This window comes from Perissodus microlepis, chromosome 3 (genome assembly GCF_051167445.1).
Source record: "Perissodus microlepis isolate ML-2025 ecotype Zambia chromosome 3, ASM5116744v1, whole genome shotgun sequence".
Taxonomy (NCBI): domain Eukaryota; kingdom Metazoa; phylum Chordata; class Actinopteri; order Cichliformes; family Cichlidae; genus Perissodus; species Perissodus microlepis.
Window position 1 is genome coordinate 25,614,787 of NC_140463.1, and position 19,688 is coordinate 25,634,474.

Genomic DNA, 19,688 nt, shown 5'->3' on the forward strand with positions numbered 1-19,688 from the left:
CAGGATTACTCCCAAAGAGAAGTCATTTTCCAGTAAAACATATGCTAGTGTGTGAAATAAGCAGTAACACAGGCTTTATGTTAGTAGCCTCTTCTTTCCTAGAAGTCCACAAGGCTCTTGTGGTCTGGAAGTGTTTTTTAATGTTTCAGTGCTAGTTTGACCTGCAGCCTGTGAGTGAAGTAATTTACTTTCCTTTTCCGGCTCCGACACACACTCCACAGAAAGTCACATGAACTTGCTGATCTCGAAAGATACACTCTGTCAACTGGTCCTTTCCCCCTTTACAGAAAAACCTCCTCGGCCTTGAAAGGCTCTGAATCTTGGCTCGGCAGGAAACAAAAAGAAACATTCAAGGGTGCCGACAAAGTCACCTCAGGACCTGTGAAGTGATCAAGGGAAAGTATTTTGTGAGATGTCTTTCATATGATGGAAAGTAGGTTCATGCTGACAGCAAAGCAATCACCTTTAGGGCTCTTATCCAAGAGGAAACTAACAGAGTGATTTACGGGCACACTGCACCGTTTTGTGCCAGGATCCTTGGCTTTGGTTTCACTGAGGCTGCTTTCACACTGAATACAAAACACTGATGTCACCACGGCTGTAGCCTTACAGGGGCTGAAAGGTTTTTATCTCCACTGTCATTTTGTTGCAACCTTGTTGTTTTCAACCTTGTATTGCGACACAAGCAAGGACAGAACATGTGTTGTACACAGACAATATATAGATGCATAAAAGAGGTGAAAAGTGAAGCCAGTGCAGGAGGGCAATAGCAAAGAAAAGCAACAAGAAATTCATTGCTATATGCAAATCTGAATTTTTTAACAGGGTTTATTTTGCAGGGTTTGAACAATTACACCTAAAAGCCAGATCTTTCTACAATGTTTTCTTTTATTACTACAAGGATGAGGATGGTAACTGATTTCTGTCAGCAACATATAATTGATGGCGATGACGTCGATACAAATCAGTGAAAAACTGGTTTAACCCCTTCAGTGTATCTGTGCACTTATGAAACTACAGTCTTAAAAACAAAACACCATCTGTTAATTCTAAAAAATAATATATCAGGACATTAAAAAATATTGAGGTCTTAAGATTAACACGGCATATCATCATTTATGTCACAAAACCTAATCAGTGTGATATACTAAATAAACCCTTTGATACAGTAGTAAAACCACCTTTGGCAGCAGTAACTTGAAGTATGACTTTGTCTGTGTCTCACATCATTGTGGGAGTTTTAGCCCACTCTTCTTCGCACTGCTGCTTCAGTCCATTGAAGTTTGCAGGCATTCATCTGTTTGCTGCTGTGCTCGGGATCATTGCCGTGTTGCATCACTCAGTTAGACGGATGGCCTCACATTTGACTCTCGAACACTTTGTACACAAAAGTTCACGGTTGACTCACATGTAGCTGTGCTTTAGAGCCAGACATCTCCACCTTGGGCTCATCTGTCCACTAGCAGGTGTGCCCTTCCAAACAAGCCATTCTCTGTCAGTCTTTTTCTAATTGTGCTGTCATGAAATTTAGAGACTGAGATGTAGGGCTGGTGTTTTCTGCAGTTTCTCTGAGCATTGCACGGTCTAACTTTGAGGTGAAACTGCACGGATGTCCACTCCTGAATGATTGTGGCAACTCTTTAATGTTTTGCATTTGTGAATAACCTTTCTCACTGCAGAATGATGAACTTCAAACAGTTTGGAAGTGGCCTTAAAAGCTTTACCAGACTGATGGGCAGCAACATTTGCTTTTTAAAAGATCATTATTGACGCGTTTCATTGTCAGGAATAATGCACCAGACCAGCAAACTGCTGAAACATCTGCATTTATAAAGTGTATTTAATTTAGCAGCACCTACCTCTCAACTCCTATAGAGGGAGCGAAGAGCTCTTAGTTATTAAATACTTTAATAATACTATTTGTGATTACACCATGTAATGTGTCATGTGTTTTCATTCATCTGAGGTAAATAATTTTGGAACTTGGAAAGCCTTACCTGCCTTGTCTTGTGGATGAGGCTGAAAGACTATGCACTGGTATACAGCAGTGTAAGCTACTGGTTTATTTACAGACAGAAAACAAAGACTCCCTCATGTATCTCATTGTGGTTTCGCCCACCATCTACTGCTCTCAGTCCTGTACTTCGAGAAGTGTAAACAATTTATGTGAGAGCTTATTTATTCCAACAGTGACGTGAAATATTTTTATTGTTGTAAGCAGACTGCATGTTATCAGCTCTGTTTCCTTTCTATTAAATCTTGTACTTCAGCGCAGATGCTACATTATTTTGGGGGAGGGCTACTTGTGCTGGTATATCAATGCAGGAAGTGTGCACACACTAAAAATCCATAAAACTCAATTTTCAACTAGTTTTTGTTCGAGTTCTTTCTTATAGGTTTATCGCATATTCAACATGAGCCCCATTTAAAAAGATCTCTACTATTTGAGCAGCTATTTTGTACCTGAAGCTTCTTTTAACAGAAGCAGCTCACTATAATAGACTCAGACACTCATTTGTTTCCCTGCATCGCTTCCTGATGGCCTCCGTACATGTTTCACTGCACTTATTTACACACTTTCTTTCTCTGCTGAAAAAATACACACAGCACCAGGTCAAGGTCTCATCTCTTTGCCCAAGTGTTCTCCTTTTACTTCATTCATCGTTTAATGAATACAGTGAGAGACAAATAAATACAGACAGAACAGTGGTAAAAAGGAGGAGGAGGAGGAGATGGGTGAGTGTGGAAGGTCAAAGGACGGAGGAGGAGCAGTGGTGGGTGTGAAGCACGAATACAGTCCAAACTAACTTTATTGTGTTGTTCGTCTCCTGTGGAGATGATGGTTTTCTTAGAGCTTTATTCTACTCACAGCGTGGTTTTAGAAACTTAAAGTCCTGCACGTGAATGTTGCTGAAGGAGGAACAAAAAAGAATAACTAAAAAACAGGAGAGTCCGGTCAGTAAGGAGGGAAAATGCAAAGAGAAGATGATGTGAGAGAGCCCTCGCTCACAATCTGCCAAAAACAATCAAATAAAATGACAGGAACATACTCAAATCTTTAAAAAGAATACAAAAATTGCCTCGTTGCTTTTGTTAGTTTTTACTTGAAAAAATATTTTAAAAAGTAACAAATCAACAGAAAACAGTACTGGTGGAAGTTGGAGGCTGGCTGCATAGAGGGCACAGAAATCAACTCAAAGCCGCAGCTCGAGGAAAGATTTCCAACACGCCCTCTACGTGCCGAGCTCCGGGGTGAACATACACGTGAGTCTGGGGGACGGGTTTGTTTTTTTTAAAGTTTTTTTTTTCTTTTTAGTACTGACTAAGGAGAGATATTTAGCAGAAGGTGGTGTGGACGCCGTCCCGTCGATATTAAGACTTGTCTGCTGATTTGAGGAGGTTTTCTTTGCTCCTTCTCTTCACGTCCCAGTTGTAGACTCGTGCCATATCTGGAGGGAGCAGCGAGTTAAGGAGCAACAGAGGGCTCGTCTGGATTGATGTTTTGATCTGGAGTCGTGAAATAGTTAACCAACATTACAAAACATTGTCACCCTTACCTGCTGTGTCTGGTCGACTGTAAACTGAGGAGATGAGAGGTACATCTTGCCCTCATTCGACTTCATGTAATTATTACCTCTTGGTTGGTTGCTCATTTTGAACAATATTATTTTGTAATATTTATCGCAGGCGTCCTCTATGAACTGTGGCTGATTGCCTTTGGCGAAATCTGCAGAGATGCAGATCTAAACGTCTGTCGGCCGTGCACTTTACAGTGCAACATCAGGAACGTCCAGACGCACAGACTCACTATGATTGTGTCTCAGAGGCTGTGACTCTGGGACTGGCCCAGCACCAAACAGGGTTTTCCATCACTACAAGTAGCAGTAAACAGTCATGTTGTACACTTCTGTTAGACCTCGAATAACCGGATACATTTTTTTGGTCTGACTCACACAGCTGGAGCTTCCAGTCACACTCATGAGCTGATGATCTTCCTTCAAGCGTACTGAAGGTCATAACCAGAGACCCAGCTCTCATCATCCTCTCATTAAAGTTTGATAGAGAAATCAGTGAACCCAGTGAAGTGATGCTGGTGACCAGCAGGGACTTCCAGGGAGCGATTCATATGGGTTTACTCCCCTAAAGGATCATCTTGAAGGTTATTTTCAGTTTTTAATGGGCAAAACTGCAGTTTATCATCTATCATGGTCCACTTCATGCTGTGTTTCTTATCAACCAATATTTCTTTTTCTTTTTTTAAATCATTGGTTTATCACTCAAACAAGTTACTCAATGAATCGTCTGATCTAAAAAACACGGGAGAGCAGTGACTCATGCCTGAGCAGCCTAAGCTGTTTATTAAATTATCTTTGCAGCTCTGGTGATTACCTCTGGGTTTATTTGTTTGTTACACTCCGTCTTAAGTCTGGACATTATTTTTTAAGTGAAAGCTGACAGAGGCAACTTACTTTCACTTTATGGTGAATGCACCTCAAGAATCGATGCTTTTTCTTCTAAACATCGAATCATTTATACTCATTAAGTCATTTCCAAATAACAACTGAAATCCTGTGTGTAATAAGCTGCACTGAAACAACACCAGCAGTACAGTGTGAGGTCATGCCCTCCACTCACATAAAATGGAAAACCAGTAGTTTGGCCACTAGATGTCGCCGTTTTTCACTGAAAAGTGAACCATACTTGCTTCAGAGAGCTTTGTCAGTGCCATCAGTGGTGTAACCTCCGCCTGGGCGGGCTACGCTGTGGAAGGATACTGACTTCAGTGGTGGTGAACTGGTCTCTCAGGAAGTCCAGATCCTCCTCGAGCGTCTCCAGGTTGCGAGACGCCGTGGAGAGGTTCTTCTCTAGCAGAGCCTGAGCTTCATCGATGTCGTACTCTAACATGACGTTTGCCTGTGAGGAGAAAACGTCAGGGTGGAAAAAAAGGGAAACGCTGAGCTTCATCTAATTAACACTTCTATGAATAAGGTCCACAAGACAGCCATTTTTGATTCATTATTTTTTGGCTTTATCCTTGAAATAAAATGCTCACTGAGAATACTTACCCCTAACCATAGGCAGACTTTGTCAGTGGGTGGCACTGACGCCTTGCAGTAAACATTGTCAGCCAACAGGAAGTGTGTCTCCATTGGCTCTGTGGTTTCCTGAAGGAAAGCAAACCTGGTTAAAGGTGCTTCATTATCAATTTCTCTGCCACACACTTTAACTTTGGCCGACCTTCAAGCATCACCACCGCTTTGAACTCGACAATCTCACAGTTAAATGAAGAAGTCTCTGTGGTTTAGTCAGACAAACACTAAAAGATTTAGTTATTTCTGTGTTATTTACATATTTGAGAAGTGGCCTGATTGATAATGTGATGAAATATTAAGTTATTGGCTCATTATTTAACCAAGTGTAATAAAATATGTGCAGATTGGTCCTTTTAAAAAAAACATTAGTATTATTTTTTTTAACAAGATACATTTTTATACACTGAATTACATAATTTTTGAACTGATGAAGTCATGTTTTAAACAGCTAAGATTTTGGCTTTGAAATTTACATAATCAATACCATGTTGGATCATTTGTAAACAGTAGAGCTGATGTGTGATGTAAGGATGTAAAGTGCAGTATGATTGCTTCAATGTTTATTTTAACAATAATTAAAGTAACTTAACCGTGTAATATTTCCAGCAGCTGCACAACATTGTCACACAGTAAAGCTAAAAATACTTTCTACATGGGACTTTTTGACTTGGATCAAGCGTTTTCACCAGCTGCTTAAAGCTCTGCTTTTCCACAAAGTTACAACATCAGTCATTTCCGGCCACTGCTTCCTCTGCCTTTTTCATATGGAGAGCAGTTAGCAACACTTGGTTGAGCCATTTGTTTATATATAGTATCTTCTTCTTTGTAACATGTCTGTACTCAATAGTATGATTTTGCATGAAGTGATGAAACATGTTTGTGGTTTCCACCTTTAGCAGGGACAGTTTTCTTGCGTACTCTGCACAGTATTGTGCTTTGTTTGAGGTTTCCACAATTTCGTTGTACATATACAATAAAGGGCTATTCTATTTTATTCCATTGTTGAAGTAGATCTTTTTAAAATTTATATATGCTGACACTCAGTTCTCGTTTTCACTAGGGGACTTAAAAGCATTGCGTTGCTATAGCAACGATATCCTAGGATAATATTTTTGTATTGCATAAAAATCTATACTGTTGTTATCATGGACGATATGATGCGTCTCTGTAGATGATGGCATTTCTTCTGTCACGGCTTGAATTGTGTGTTGGTATTAAACGTACAGCCCTTAAATGGATACAGTCACATCTGCAAGACGGGAGTTTCCTCTGTGTCCACACTTGGTTGTCGGGTACCTCAGGGTTCTGTGCTGGGGCCCATTATCTTCTTTCATTTCCACATCTCTATTCATTGCTTTGCAGATAACCTACAGCTATGTAGGTCATCGCCTATACAAACCAGCAGCTACACTTCTATTCAGGCACTGGTGAACTGTCTCAGAGATATACAATCATGGTTGGAGATAAACTTCATTAATTTGAACAAAAGCGAAACAGAAATTATTTTAATTGGACAGTCCAACCTGTTAGATGGGTATGACAGTGCCATTGGTCTCTTAACCTCTAACCTGTAAGGAACCTTGGTGTGATATTTGACATTTCTATTACCTCTCGTCTAGACTGTTGTAACTCTTATATGTTAGCTCTGATCAAACAAGCTGTACAAAATGCAGCAGCTCACTTTGATCAATCACATTACACCTGTACTGGCCGCCTTAAACCGGCTTCCAGTCGATTTCAGTATCCAGTTGTTTTAAGAGTCTCAGTGGATACAGAACTTTTAGCTGCCCATCATTTTTAAAAACCTATTTGTTCTCACTTGCTTTTGGGTCTAGTTGAGCAGAGTACTCTGTCTTTAATCATGCAAATGCAGTCTAATTTACTTGTTTTAGATTTTTTCTGTGTATACTTATTGTTGATTTTGCGACTGTTGTATACAGTGTACATTTTGTATAAATTGTACAGCACTTTGGTCAACTGAGGTTGTTTAAAATGTGCTACAGAAATAACCTTTGACCTGACAGGCATCCCTATAAATGAATTCGAACCATTACTTGTTTGATTCACTTAACATCAAGTCAAATTACAACAGGCTCAACACATAATTACACTGGTGTCACACAATGGTAACATTTTAAAGTTGGTTCACAACAACCGTACGCACCTTCTTCTTCTGCATGTGTCGTAGGATTTCTAGCGTTTGTCTGATTTGAGGGATCTGGTTTTTCAACCTGCGAGCAAAGAGATGTGATTTGGATGTTATTATGAAGCATGTGTGGAGTGTGTCCTTATTCTTCTAAATTCTGCTGATGCTCTCCTTTAAATAGCTCACTAAATGTCTTTAATATCTGTCCAAATCTTTGATTATCACTCAGAAATTATGTCCACCAGCTGATGATGTCCCATATTAACACCAAACTCTAATGACCTCTGTCAAACTCTGTATAAGCCAATAACAACAAGGTTAAGTGTTCCTTCACTGGTGTCACCTGAGTTTCTTCTGAGACAGGTTGAGCTCCATGTATTTATATTTCTGGTACTGTTCGTCCAGCCTCCTCAGCACCGCGTCCGCCGTCTCATTGCCGGGTTGCTTCATAAAAGAGTCGACATCCTCCTGAAAATCCAGGCAAGAGAGAAAGAAAGCATTAAGTAAGATTAACTAACAATGAACTAAACAATAACAATAAACCAGAAAGCAAACAGTTGAGCTGGTTTAGGCATCAGATTGGTATGCCTCATGAGCGAGGTGATTTGGGCACCAGGACACACTGGAGAGATTATGTACTACCTCAATTCCAAAACAGTTGGGATGAGGGCAACAATAGTGGTACTAGAAAGAAAGTTTTCCAACTAATTAGGTTAACTGGCAACAGGTCAGTCACAAGATTGGGTATAAAAGAAGCATTTTGGAGAGGCAGATTTCCTCAGGGTTAAATACAGGCAGAGGCTCAACAGTCTACAAATTGCGGAATCATTTCAGAATAAATTTGTCGAACGGCATCTTCGTGCCACGTTTTCAGTAAGTTAATGTTAAGAAACTTATGAAGTCAACTCTTCTGTAACAAAAAACACTGTACGTTATGGAATAGCTGGTGATTTGGACGTCAATGAGGACAAATAAAAGGCAACTCTACAAAAAGAACAACATTAGAACTTTAGAAATTACTTTATTACACTGTCAAGATGTGTAATAATCGGGCCCCATGTATCTTAAAGATCTCATAGTACCATGTCTTTCAAATTAAAGGCCTCTTAGACTCTTACTGGTCAGAAACACTTCATTTCTTGACGAGGCTTTTATTGTCAAAGATCTGTTGGGACTTGCAACAGCTCAAACTGTTTCCACCATAAAAATCTGAAACAAACACATTTTAAAATCACATTTATAATATCTGTGAATCTGATGTTCAGCTTTTGATAGCCAGTTAGAAATGTACATGTGCTCCTTGCAGGTGAGTGAGGGATAGAGGGAGCAGAAACAGAGAGATTACACATCCAGGAAGCAAAGCTGGACGTGGTGGCTGACAGATGGAGATGGAGACTACATTAAACTGCACTGTGCTCTGACATGCACATGCATGTAGGTATATGTGTGACTGATACTTTACCAGACGACCACACCTCAACCTGTAATCGACAGACCAACTCTAGTTTTAATTGTCTGTATTTGCTCAGCAAAGGCCAAAGGACATACATGAGTGAAGATTAGCAGTGAAATAAGTGATGAATTACTGAAAACTAATCACCTAAGGTGCTTCTAAGTAAATGAAGATCAATATTTTCTAGTTTCGGTGGAGCTTTGAACTGCTGACCTCATGAAACAAACACATTGAAGACACGGCAGTGGGCCCTGTGATATAATGCCCATCCTAAAGGAGAAAAATAACCTGCAGATCAGGTGACGCTTAACTTTCTGCTGTATTTGCAACTGTCAGGAGACAGGACACCTGAGAGCAGTAGCTCATACATGTTCGGACGTATTCACTATACACTTTAAATCTAAATGTGCTCATCTTACTGCCTGATTATGCACGGATGAGGCTAATGTCACCAAAGCAGCCTCCAGTTAGACTGATGTGTGGCTGGATGAACTGACCTAAAGCCTAAAGAGGAAACGAGGCATAGTGACAATAATGCAGTGATGTCCATAGATGGAAACGAGCTGCCGCCCAGCCTGCACACACAGCAGGATTATCTGTTAGCTTAGCTGTTAGCCAGCATGCTGCACCCGCACACCGGAAGCTACAGCTAAAAGTGTGTCTTCAGCGGAGTAATAACAAGTCAAACCAGCGACAAAGCGAGAAATGTCCGGGTTTACCCACCACAAAAACCGCTTCTGGGATACCGAGGTGCTTTCTCTTTGTCGCCCCTACGGCATTGCTGTTGTCTATGATCGCTGCCATCTTGGAGAGAGGATACTCCTTCCTTCCTGACGTACGAGCATGCGTACAACCGTCTTAAGCGGCGAAACAAGACTCTGTTGCTTCTAGTGGTCGCAGGCTGCAACTGGAGTAACACAAAAGGCTCAACGAGTATTTTTGAATCAAGAACCTTTTATTCTCACACATAATAATGATACATTATTGATGATTTATAATAGTGTTAGTAACATGGCTACAGCATTCAAGACACATATAAATTCAGCCAACTAAACAAAACATAATTACAGTACTGTGAAAAAAGTGTAGTCATCCCTCATTTCTCTATATATTACTTCCAAGGAAACAGACTTTCTTGTAATTTTTAAAGTGCTCTTGAGCAACAGTTTTCCAGGCTTTCTGAGTTATTCTCTGGAAATTGGCTGCTTTTTCATTTATTTTCAATCCAGCCCTTCAACCAGACCATTTCCAGTGGAATGCTTTTGATTTTTGTTTTTTGTTTTTTATTTGATAAGCCACATAACACTGGTATGAATTATTCAAGCAAAAATGCATCTATATAGAGAGTTTTGCACGTTTTAATTAAATGATTCTATCTTCCATTTCTCACACAAAATATAAAAAAGAAGGGATGGCCAAAGACTTTTGCGCAGTAATGCACATCTCAGAACACTCATGAAATAAAACCACGGAAAAGGGAAGAGTAGTTTAACACAAGAGATCATGCAATGTAAATTCATTATGCAATAAAACCAAGAATTAAAAAAAATGCTTTTTCACTAACAATAGACAAAAATATTTGAAGCTTCAGTTAATATGCAGGTTTGACGTGAAATGCGTCCTGGTAAAACACACGGATGAAATTTATCAGTCACTTCAAAACATCTCAGATAAACTGGTTTGAATTTAACTTTGTGAGAGACAAAGAACAATTCATTATGGGCAAGGAAGGTCAAGGAAGATATATTTCCATATTGTTTTTCATGATGCAAACCACAGGGAAATATAACTTCCTTACCTTGAAAATCACTTCACTTGACCTCAATTCAAAGCAGATGTTAAATTTCATATTTGACTGTAATATTTCTCTGAAGGCACCAACAGAGCTCGTCTTCTTTGGAAAATCATCAGAGAAATAAGTCATCAAACGAGAGAGATTATGTACCACACCAGAAAACAAGCAGTCACACAGATATCATGTGAAAAGTAAAGATTAAATGAATCACATCAGTTTTACAGGCTATAAGCCGCCTTTATCCAGCTATTGAAACAAACAGTGTGAACTATGGAGGACACGCCTCGTTTTTTGATAGCTTTCTTTTCTGGAAGTTTCCACCAGCTCACTTTTAGGTCGTCAGCCGTACCTCCCAACTCATTTTTGATCTGCACAACAGAAAAGAGAATTTACTGATTACACCACAAATTATAGTCTGTTATAGTTACATTTTAAATGAAATTTTACATGAAAGAGACACAGAAAAAAGCAAATAAAGCATTTTTTTCTGGGAATATTAATCATCTAAGACTGTCTTAAAAACATCTGGAAGGTTTTTTCCTTAAAAAACAAGTATAGACACTTTACTAAGATTTCTTAACATAAGTTACCGAATTCATGACAGACTCCATCACAGCTGGGTCTTTCATGTCCTCGGAGGAGTCGACAGCAGCCAGATTCACTTTCACCAAGAGCTTCCTCCAACTTCCTACTTTCTCACTGGGTGTCACACCTTCGGAGAGGGCATCTGGCCTCAAACATGGGGAAATCCAGTCACACTGTTAACATCTAATCAGCCCATGCCCTCTCACACTTTATCCTCCTCTCTCTAGCTGTCTGACTTTTCCACATCCATAATTTAAGACAAACTTTAAACTTCAAAATCACTTCGTTACATTTTCTTTTCTGTGTTAATCTTAACGTAGAAAATTCCATCACATTCGAACCTTAATTTACTTTACTTTCCGACAGAGCTGGTAATATTATGGAGTCCTCTTTAATTTTAGTTAATATCTGTAAACATTCCCATCATCATTCCCATCATCATCATGAACACCAACATCACGGCAACTTCGAGTTCTAACAGCGATGATCATAAATGTGTATGCCTCAGACTCAAAACTAGCAACCAGTCATTTTAAAATAACAATAAAGTGTGTGCATTTTGTTTTGCACTTGTTCTATATATTTGGTTGCACTACTATAGTATATTGTAATCAGTGTTGGGGAGTAACGGAATACATGTACCGCCGTTACGTATTTAAAATACAAAATATGAGTAACTGTATTCTATGGAGCCCCGGAGGGGACATGGGAGAAAAAAAAATTAAGACGGACTTTTGCGAGATCTCGCAAAACTAACTCGGGATCTCGCAAAACTTTTGCGAGCTCTCGCAAAACAAACTCGGGATCTCGCAAAACTTTTGCGAGATCTCGCAAAACAAACTCGGGATCTCGCAAAACAAACTCGGGATCTCGCAAAACTTTTGCGAGATCTCGCAAAAGTTTTAGCCGCAACGGGAGGTCGAGACCTACTACAGCCGGGAGGAACACCGCTTTCCCGGCACATCGTGCCTCAACCTCCCGGTCGGCTTCAAGCCGGCGTCCGAAGAATGTGGCTAAAACTGCGAGATCTCGCAAAAGTTTTGCGAGATCCCGAGTTTGTTTTGCGAGAGCTCGCAAAAGTTTTGCGAGATCCCGAGTTTGTTTTGTGAGAGCTCGCAAAACTTTTGCGAGATCCCGAGTTAGTTTTGCGAGATCTCGCAAAAGTCTGTCTTAATTTTTTTTTTCTCCCATGTCCCCTGTGGGGCTCCGTAGTATTCCGTTACAGTTACCGTTTAAAAGCTGGTATTTAGAATACAGTTACTTTGTTGAAATAAATGGATCACACGGCGGTACTTCCTTGTTTCATATTGTCACGGGTCAGGACTGTTTGGGTTTTGTTTGACAGCTGTGATGTTCTGTTGTTCCAGGCAGCAGCGTTACGGTTGCCATGGTTACAGGGCTCTCTCACCCAGGAAACACGCAGAGAGAGAGCGCCTTTTTGTTGTTGTTGTGCTAAGCTAATAGGCAGAATGCTACAGGTATAGCTCTAAAGAATGTAGCATCATAGGCAGTGTAGTCCGTGCTGCAGGGAGAATGGACTGCCATACCCGTTATGTGTCTGTGAGCGAGGGAGGGAGAAAAAGGAAAAGTACGAGCTGTCATCGAGCAAAAACGGGAGCTGGAAGCATGTAAATATAATAATAACCACTGCAGCCAAGAAGAGTGCCTGACGAGCCCAGTTGTAAGTAAGCTATTAAGACTCGACTGTACACTGTGTTCGTGTTTTCCTCCGAAACAATAAGTTCCGTTGGAGCAGCCTTTCAACGCCTCTCTCTGTCTCTCACTAGCAAAGTTGACCCAGACAACAAAGTAAAGCTAGTTTTCGGCTACGAGCCCGACACAGAACCCACCGTATTAGTCAGAGGTCCCTTTACTACGGTTCGGAGCCGCGGACCTTCAGTAATAGTAATAAATCACACAGCAATAGTACATTCACGTAGTTGTAAACAGCATGACAATATATTAAGTAATCCAAAGTATTCAGAATACGTTACTCTCATTGAGTAACGTAACGGAATACGTTACAGAATACATTTTGGGGCATGTATTCTGTAATCTGTAATGGAATACATTTTAAAAGTAACCTTCCCAACACTGGTGGTAGCAGCCGGGGGCTGAAGGCGAAGCTCGTTCAGAATGAAATTCTGTGCGAGCAGGTGAAGTGAGCTGAACAGCCTGGGGAGACCGGAAACCAATCGCTGTAGCCGGTTAGCCACAGTTTGCCGAAGTTCTTTCCCCTCATGCTCCAGCCACAAATTAATCAATTTGTTCACAGAGTACACAATATCCTCACGGAGCTCCTTGGGCGAGTCAAATGCTGCTGGGTCCATGGATGGCTGGTTCGTACTGTCACGGCCAGCGGGGCAAGCCGTTTGTAAATGATTAAAGGACCCAAAATGCAAGCACTGCTTCTGATGAGAGTGAGCTTTATTGAAGTGGATGGCAAACAACGAAAAAAGGGCGAGGCTGGCGAGAACAGAACTGACAAACCTAAACTGGCAAAACTAACCTGAAACCAGAACAGAGATGCGGGGAGATAACGCAGACTAGAGAACAAAACACCATATAACGCAGACGAACCAGCAACTGCAATCAGAGGCAGACACAAGGCTTAAATACACAGAAGGATAACGAGGGAATGAGACACAGAAGGAGGGCACAGCTGGGAGTAATTAGACAGTAATTAGACACGACGGGACAGGGGAAACGAAACGAAAACACACTGAACACACTGACATCAGACAAGGACCTTCAAAGTAAAACACAAAACACACACATGCAAAGACACAGACTCAGAGAGGCGGGCTTAACACAGAGACCTGACGACACTAGAAGGGATATACAGATGACACAAAACAGAGGGAGCACTGAATAAACACTGGGAAACCAAAACACAAATAGTCATAATTCATAATAAAATCCAAAGTAAAAGTACAAAAACCAAAAACACAGGACCGTGACAGTTAGCCTCTGGTCAAAGCTCTTGTGGTGCCTTTTCACCTCCATGTTTTTCATTTGGCTTTTAGGTCCCACCATCCTGATCTCCTCCACACAACCTGAAGCTAGATTTGCATGCCCTGCCAGTGTTTTAACTCATTTGCCTTTGAAGACTATGACGACTATACAAATAATTGTGAAAACAAGAAATTATTTTTTACAGTATTTGGCATTCTGTGGATATATCTCACCTAAAGAGATGACACCAGTGTTGTGATAGTGCCCATATTTGTTTGAACAGTATTACTTAAAATAGGATTAGGGTTAGTATCTAAACGTTTTCTCACCTGAACAAATGACACCAGCATCCTCATGATGTCCACAGTTGTGTGATCCAAATCCACTGTGCTGACACTGAGTTAGAGAACTTTCACTTCCTGAACAGACCACGTCATCAAGCCAAATTTGTCCAGTTCCTTGACCAAAGTAAGCTAAATGAGGAGCTTGTAGTGCAGACCCACAGTTTAATTGTCTGCAAACCACCTCAGCATCATTTAAGTCCCAGCCATCATCACAGACTGTTCCCCAGATGTTATTGTGATAAACTTCAACTCTGCCAGAGCATCGAGTTGATCCAGACCCAGTTAATCGGATGGGTACACCTGAAACCCCCCCCCCCCAAAAAACCCCCAGAAAAGATAGGAACATAAAGGACTTGTAATGGTCATCTATAGTTGTATGTAAATATAAAGTACAAACTGACTGATCAGATGTGATTTTGCATAAAATCACGTGTATGCACAGGATATAAACCTTGAAAATTTTACACATATTGTGTGTCCTCCTGGTCTCAGGTTACCTTATCTGTTTTAACTCAATTGCCTTTTATATATTTCCAGTATTTGGCATGCCTTGGATGAGAAAAATATATCTTAACAGAACAGATGACGCCAGCATTATTATTGTGCCCACCGTTATGTGTGACACAACTCATGTATGTCACACAAGAGGATAATGACCTAAAATATATCCCGTCTCTAAACGTTTTCTCACCTGAACAAATGACACCAGCATCCTCACCATGTACACAGTTGTGTGATCCAAATCCACGGTGTTGACACTCAGTTAAAGAACTTTCATTTCCTGAACAGACAACATCATCAAGCCATATCTGTCCAGTTCCTTCACCAAAGCGAGCTGATTGAGGAGCCTCCAGTGCTGTCCCACAGTTTAACTCTCTGCAAACCACTTTAGCATCATTTAAGTCCCAGCCATCATCACAGACTGTTCCCCAGATGTTATTGTGATAAACTTCAACTCTTCCAGAGCACCGAGTTGATCCAGACCCAGCCAATAAAATGGGCACACCTGCAAACAAAACACAGAAAAGATATGTTGTGGATATAAGATTCAGAAGTTGTAATATTGTAAATTGTAACTGTAAATTTTAAAGTGGTAGGATGGCTCCGTTAACAGTGAAGTTTAAAAAAGAAAAGTTACCAGATGGAAATTAAACTAATTCCAAAGTCAATAGAAACTGCTTAAATTTCCTAGTATTAGTTAGCTTTCGCTAATTCTTAAAGAACATAATGTGTTTGTGTTATTTTAGCCAACATATAATTGGTGCAGGCAGACCCTATACAGATCAGAGCTTTGGCTCAGGCTTAGTTGTCCCAATCCCATCTCCCAATACCCACACTCCTGACACTGAACCAGCACTTCTGTTAGTTGAAGAACAAGGTGCATTTTTTTTTATGTCAAGCAATGTGTCTAATTGCAGGGAGGCCCCTTGGGATTTTTTTCCTACACACTTTTTATTTATTTTGCAATATAATGCATTTGTCACACAACAGGCAGGTCGGCCGGTGAGGAATGTCACTCCATGACAGCATTATAAAATTAAATAAAATCTATCCGAGTTACACTTAGGTCTCATGACATAGATACTTTTCAGTTGGCTACACTTTATTTGGTAACTGAGTTAAGTTATATTTGCCAGTACCTTAATAATTTAAATAAAACTATTTTGATCAGTAAAACATAATTTTAAACCATTTTATAGATGAGATTTTAAATTTATATCCATCCAAAAAGTTAATGGCTATTTAATTTATATTTGTATTTGATGTAAAGGTACCAATCAATGTAAAAAACAGACAAACAAAAAACAAAAAAAATCTAATAATATTATCATGAAAAATATTAAAATGTAACAAATTGCACATTTCTCAGTCTTGCATAAATTAAAAAAAAAATCTATTCATCTAAGCAGAACATTGGTCGATGTCTGCACAGAGTTATAATTCTAGGGCTGGCAGTGTTTGCAACATTAAAGTGGTGGGGCCCAAAGTGATATTTCTTTTTCACGGTTCCCAAATCCATGGTGTTACTCCTGCAAGGAAGTGTACACTACTGATCGAAGGTTTTAGAAAAATTTTTTTTAACACATCAATTCTTCTTCTTGTCCAATGAATAGCCTGAAATGGTACAAAAGTAAGTAGGCACCCTCAACCAAATTGGGTACCACAGCATTCTGCAGAGCCATGCAACATCCTCTGGTATGTGCCTAGCTGTTTAGGGGTTCATCCTACAGAAAGATAATAACCCAAAATATAAGATAAAGCTATGCCAGAACTACCTCAGGAAAAAAGAACAAGTTAATAAGCTTCAAAACATGGACTTAGAGCCCACTGAGCTGATTTTGATGACCTGGACATAAGAGTGAAAACAAAGCACCCTACAAGTGCCACACATTTATGCGAACTTCTGCAACAGAGTTGGGAAGAACTTTCTGAAGAACATTTGGTTTGCATTGTAGAAAGAATGCCATGGGTGTGTTCAGCTGTTATATCTGCCAAAGGTAGGTACTTTGATGAGTCAATAGAATACATTTAAAAAAACTTCAGTGGTTTATTAAGTCTATTCTTTCATTTCAGCATATGAAATGAAACAGCAGAAAAAAGGTATCTTGAAAAAGTATAAGGAGCTTGGAAAGAAAAGCGTCTGGACACAATGATGACCTGGATGACTGAGAACCTTCATAGATGTATCTTGAAAAAGGTACCTGTCAAATATGTTACAACACAATAACTAACTCAAACTGGATCCTGCTTTTTTCTTGTTATTCGTTTTAAATCGTTTTACATTTTTTCATTGGTATTTTGTTGTTTGATTCTTTATGTTATTTCAGTGTAAATGGATACGTTTATGAATATAAATATTATCAGAGATGAGAGCTTTTTGCCAAATTTAGTTGTTTTTAAAAAATTTTATATTTTACAAGATTTCTATTTTTTGCAGCACTCTGTTCCATGTTAACTACTACTACTAAACCATATAAATAATCCTATAATCTACATAATCAGCTGTAGAGCTAGAGCCAAAAGACAATTTTCATCTAGTCTAGGCTATCCAACTCCCACATCTGAATTATAACAGAGTTTGTGAGGACTGCAGAACATCCACTATAAGACAAGTGAACCATGATTTAACTACAAGACCTGAAAAGAACTAAAAGAAAATCATTTTCATCTTTACATGCAAACACAGACATACACACAACAGGTATCTCTTATATTAAAAGTTCCTATTCTCTATATGGCAAGCTCTATGGCTACACTGTAGCTTTCAAAAATCTTTAGACTGTGCTGGTGCTCTTCACTTGTTATGGTTAATTGGTCCAATTAGTTAACTTTAGATTGTTACTGACAGTGATAAACAGTGATCTCCTGCTTCTTAGAAAAGGGGGACACAATCTCCAAAGTGTCCTTTAGTAGTATAGGTGTTAAAGATAGCAAAGGAAGGAATAAAGACATTTAATCCCCAGCTGTCTTTTGCTCAAACCAGTACTGCCTCCTTTTTTTTTTTTCTTTTTTTCTTTTTTTTAGCTCAGCAGAGAAAACAGCTAAGGTTGAAACTAAACTTGAAACTTGTTCTTGGATATTATAAATACAAATATCCTTACCAGACATCTGTGCATGGCCATCTGAAAAATAAAGGAGAAAATAATTATAAAAAATGTTAAACCTGTGTACTGCACATCATGATTTACATTTTGAAGCATTAGTCAGACAGAAAGTAATTACCTGAAAAGTCAACTTGGATCTACACTGCCTTTTCTTATTTCCTCAAACTTTCAGAATTGTTTACCTGAACATTTTGGGAAAGGGGCAGTCCAAATTATAATGATGTTGAATTGGTCAAAAATGTACTGTCATAAGTGCTGTATATAAAGTATACATGAACTTTGCTTGCTCACTACCCAAACATCAAGTGAAAACTATGGGCTCAAAATGTGGTCATAAATATTTTGTACTTGCAAAAAAGATTTGTATGTGTAAAAAAGATTTGTGTGTGCGTAAAAAAGATTTGTATGTGTAAAAAAGATTTGTGTGTGCGTAAAAAAGATTTGTGTGTGGACTTAGAAAAAAAACCCCTGCAAGTTACAAGTACGAATTTTGACCCTATTTTTCTTCCTTTCATCTGATTGGTCAATGTCATGTCAATCACAAATGTAACAATCCAATCAGAGAACAGATGGGTTTGGCTGTCGGAGGGGCGCTTTTTTTGAACTGCAGGTCTTTGAAGGGAATAAATGCCCTTTTACATGCCAACCCAGGGTTTTCCTTCATCACCACGAAGGAAAACAGTCTGTGGTCGTCCGAGTTTGGTGATTTTTGTGTCACAGGTCTACGTGTTTAGGACGGGCAGTGTTTTGGAAATGACAGTCTTCATTACAAAGCTTTCTTCGTTATGAATTAGCATACATGTTTTTATTGAACATTTGAAGAACCAGCAAAAAAAACAGAAACTCTTGTAGAGGACATAAAGTCAGAGATAGAAAAGACAAGGAGCAGGTGCATCTAGTATAGGTAGAGCTGCTGCAAAAACCCACAGAGCCCAGCAGCCAGCGTAACAAATTCTGGATCCTTTGCTTTTAGTTAGCAGTTAGCATTAGCAGCACATCCTGCGTCTGATGTGAAAAGACTTTTATGCTGCGCACTGTGACTCACAGCAATGGTCCCGGGTCAGCCCTGACTTTGTGTTAAACTAATCCTAAAGTAATAATGGTATTTCTAACCACTGATATACCACAACTTTTTCCTTTCAACAGCTGCTGAAAGTTAGGGGACCTAGCTGCTATCGGATATTTATATAGAGATCCTCCAGCTTCAAACTGTATTACCCTTCAAGGACCTGCAGTTCAAAAAAGCGCCCCTCCGACAGCCAAACCCATCTGTTCTCTGATTGGATTGTTACATTTGTGATTGACATGACATTGACCAATCAGATGAAAGGAAGAAAAATAGGGTCAAAATTCGTACTTGTAACTTGCAGGGGTTTTTTTGGGCTAAGTCCACACACAAATCTTTTTTACGCACACACAAATCTTTTTTACACATACAAATCTTTTTTACGCACACACAAATCTTTTTTACACATACAAATCTTTTTTACGCACACAAATCTTTTTTACGCACACACAAATCTTTTTTACACATACAAATCTTTTTTACGCACACACAAATCTTTTTTACACATACAAATCTTTTTTACGCACACACAAATTCTTTTTACACATACAAATCTTTTTTACGCACACACAAATCTTTTTTACGCACACACAAATCTTTTTTACACATACAAATCTTTTTTACGCACACACAAATCTTTTTTACA

General features: G+C 39.3%; 1 protein-coding gene across 1 annotated transcript; it reads right to left on the reverse strand.

Annotated features, from left to right (window-relative positions):
* Window positions 1-2,614: 2,614 nt before the first annotated feature.
* vbp1 (von Hippel-Lindau binding protein 1) lies at window positions 2,615-9,545 on the reverse strand. Its single transcript, XM_084923699.1, has 6 exons — window positions 9,416-9,545; window positions 7,583-7,707; window positions 7,258-7,324; window positions 5,067-5,165; window positions 4,776-4,914; window positions 2,615-3,449 (listed from the first exon to the last, which is right to left on the reverse strand). The coding sequence occupies exons 1-6, from the start codon at window positions 9,494-9,496 to the stop codon at window positions 3,373-3,375; spliced, it is 588 nt and encodes a 195-aa protein (XP_084779825.1). The 5' UTR covers window positions 9,497-9,545; the 3' UTR covers window positions 2,615-3,372.
* Between the last annotated feature and the right edge of the window lie 10,143 nt (window positions 9,546-19,688).

Excerpts from the sequence above, each read along its gene's own strand:
- vbp1 (XM_084923699.1), bottom strand. The coding sequence starts at position 9,496 with ATGGCAGCGATCATAGACAACAGCAATGCCGTAGGGGCGACAAAGAGA. Across the intron at positions 7,325-7,582 it reads CTGTCTCAGAAGAAACTCAG|GTTGAAAAACCAGATCCCTC; the intron begins GTGACACCAGTG and ends CTTTGCTCGCAG. Across the intron at positions 3,450-4,775 it reads GTTCACCACCACTGAAGTCA|ATATGGCACGAGTCTACAAC; the intron begins GTATCCTTCCAC and ends TGCTCCCTCCAG.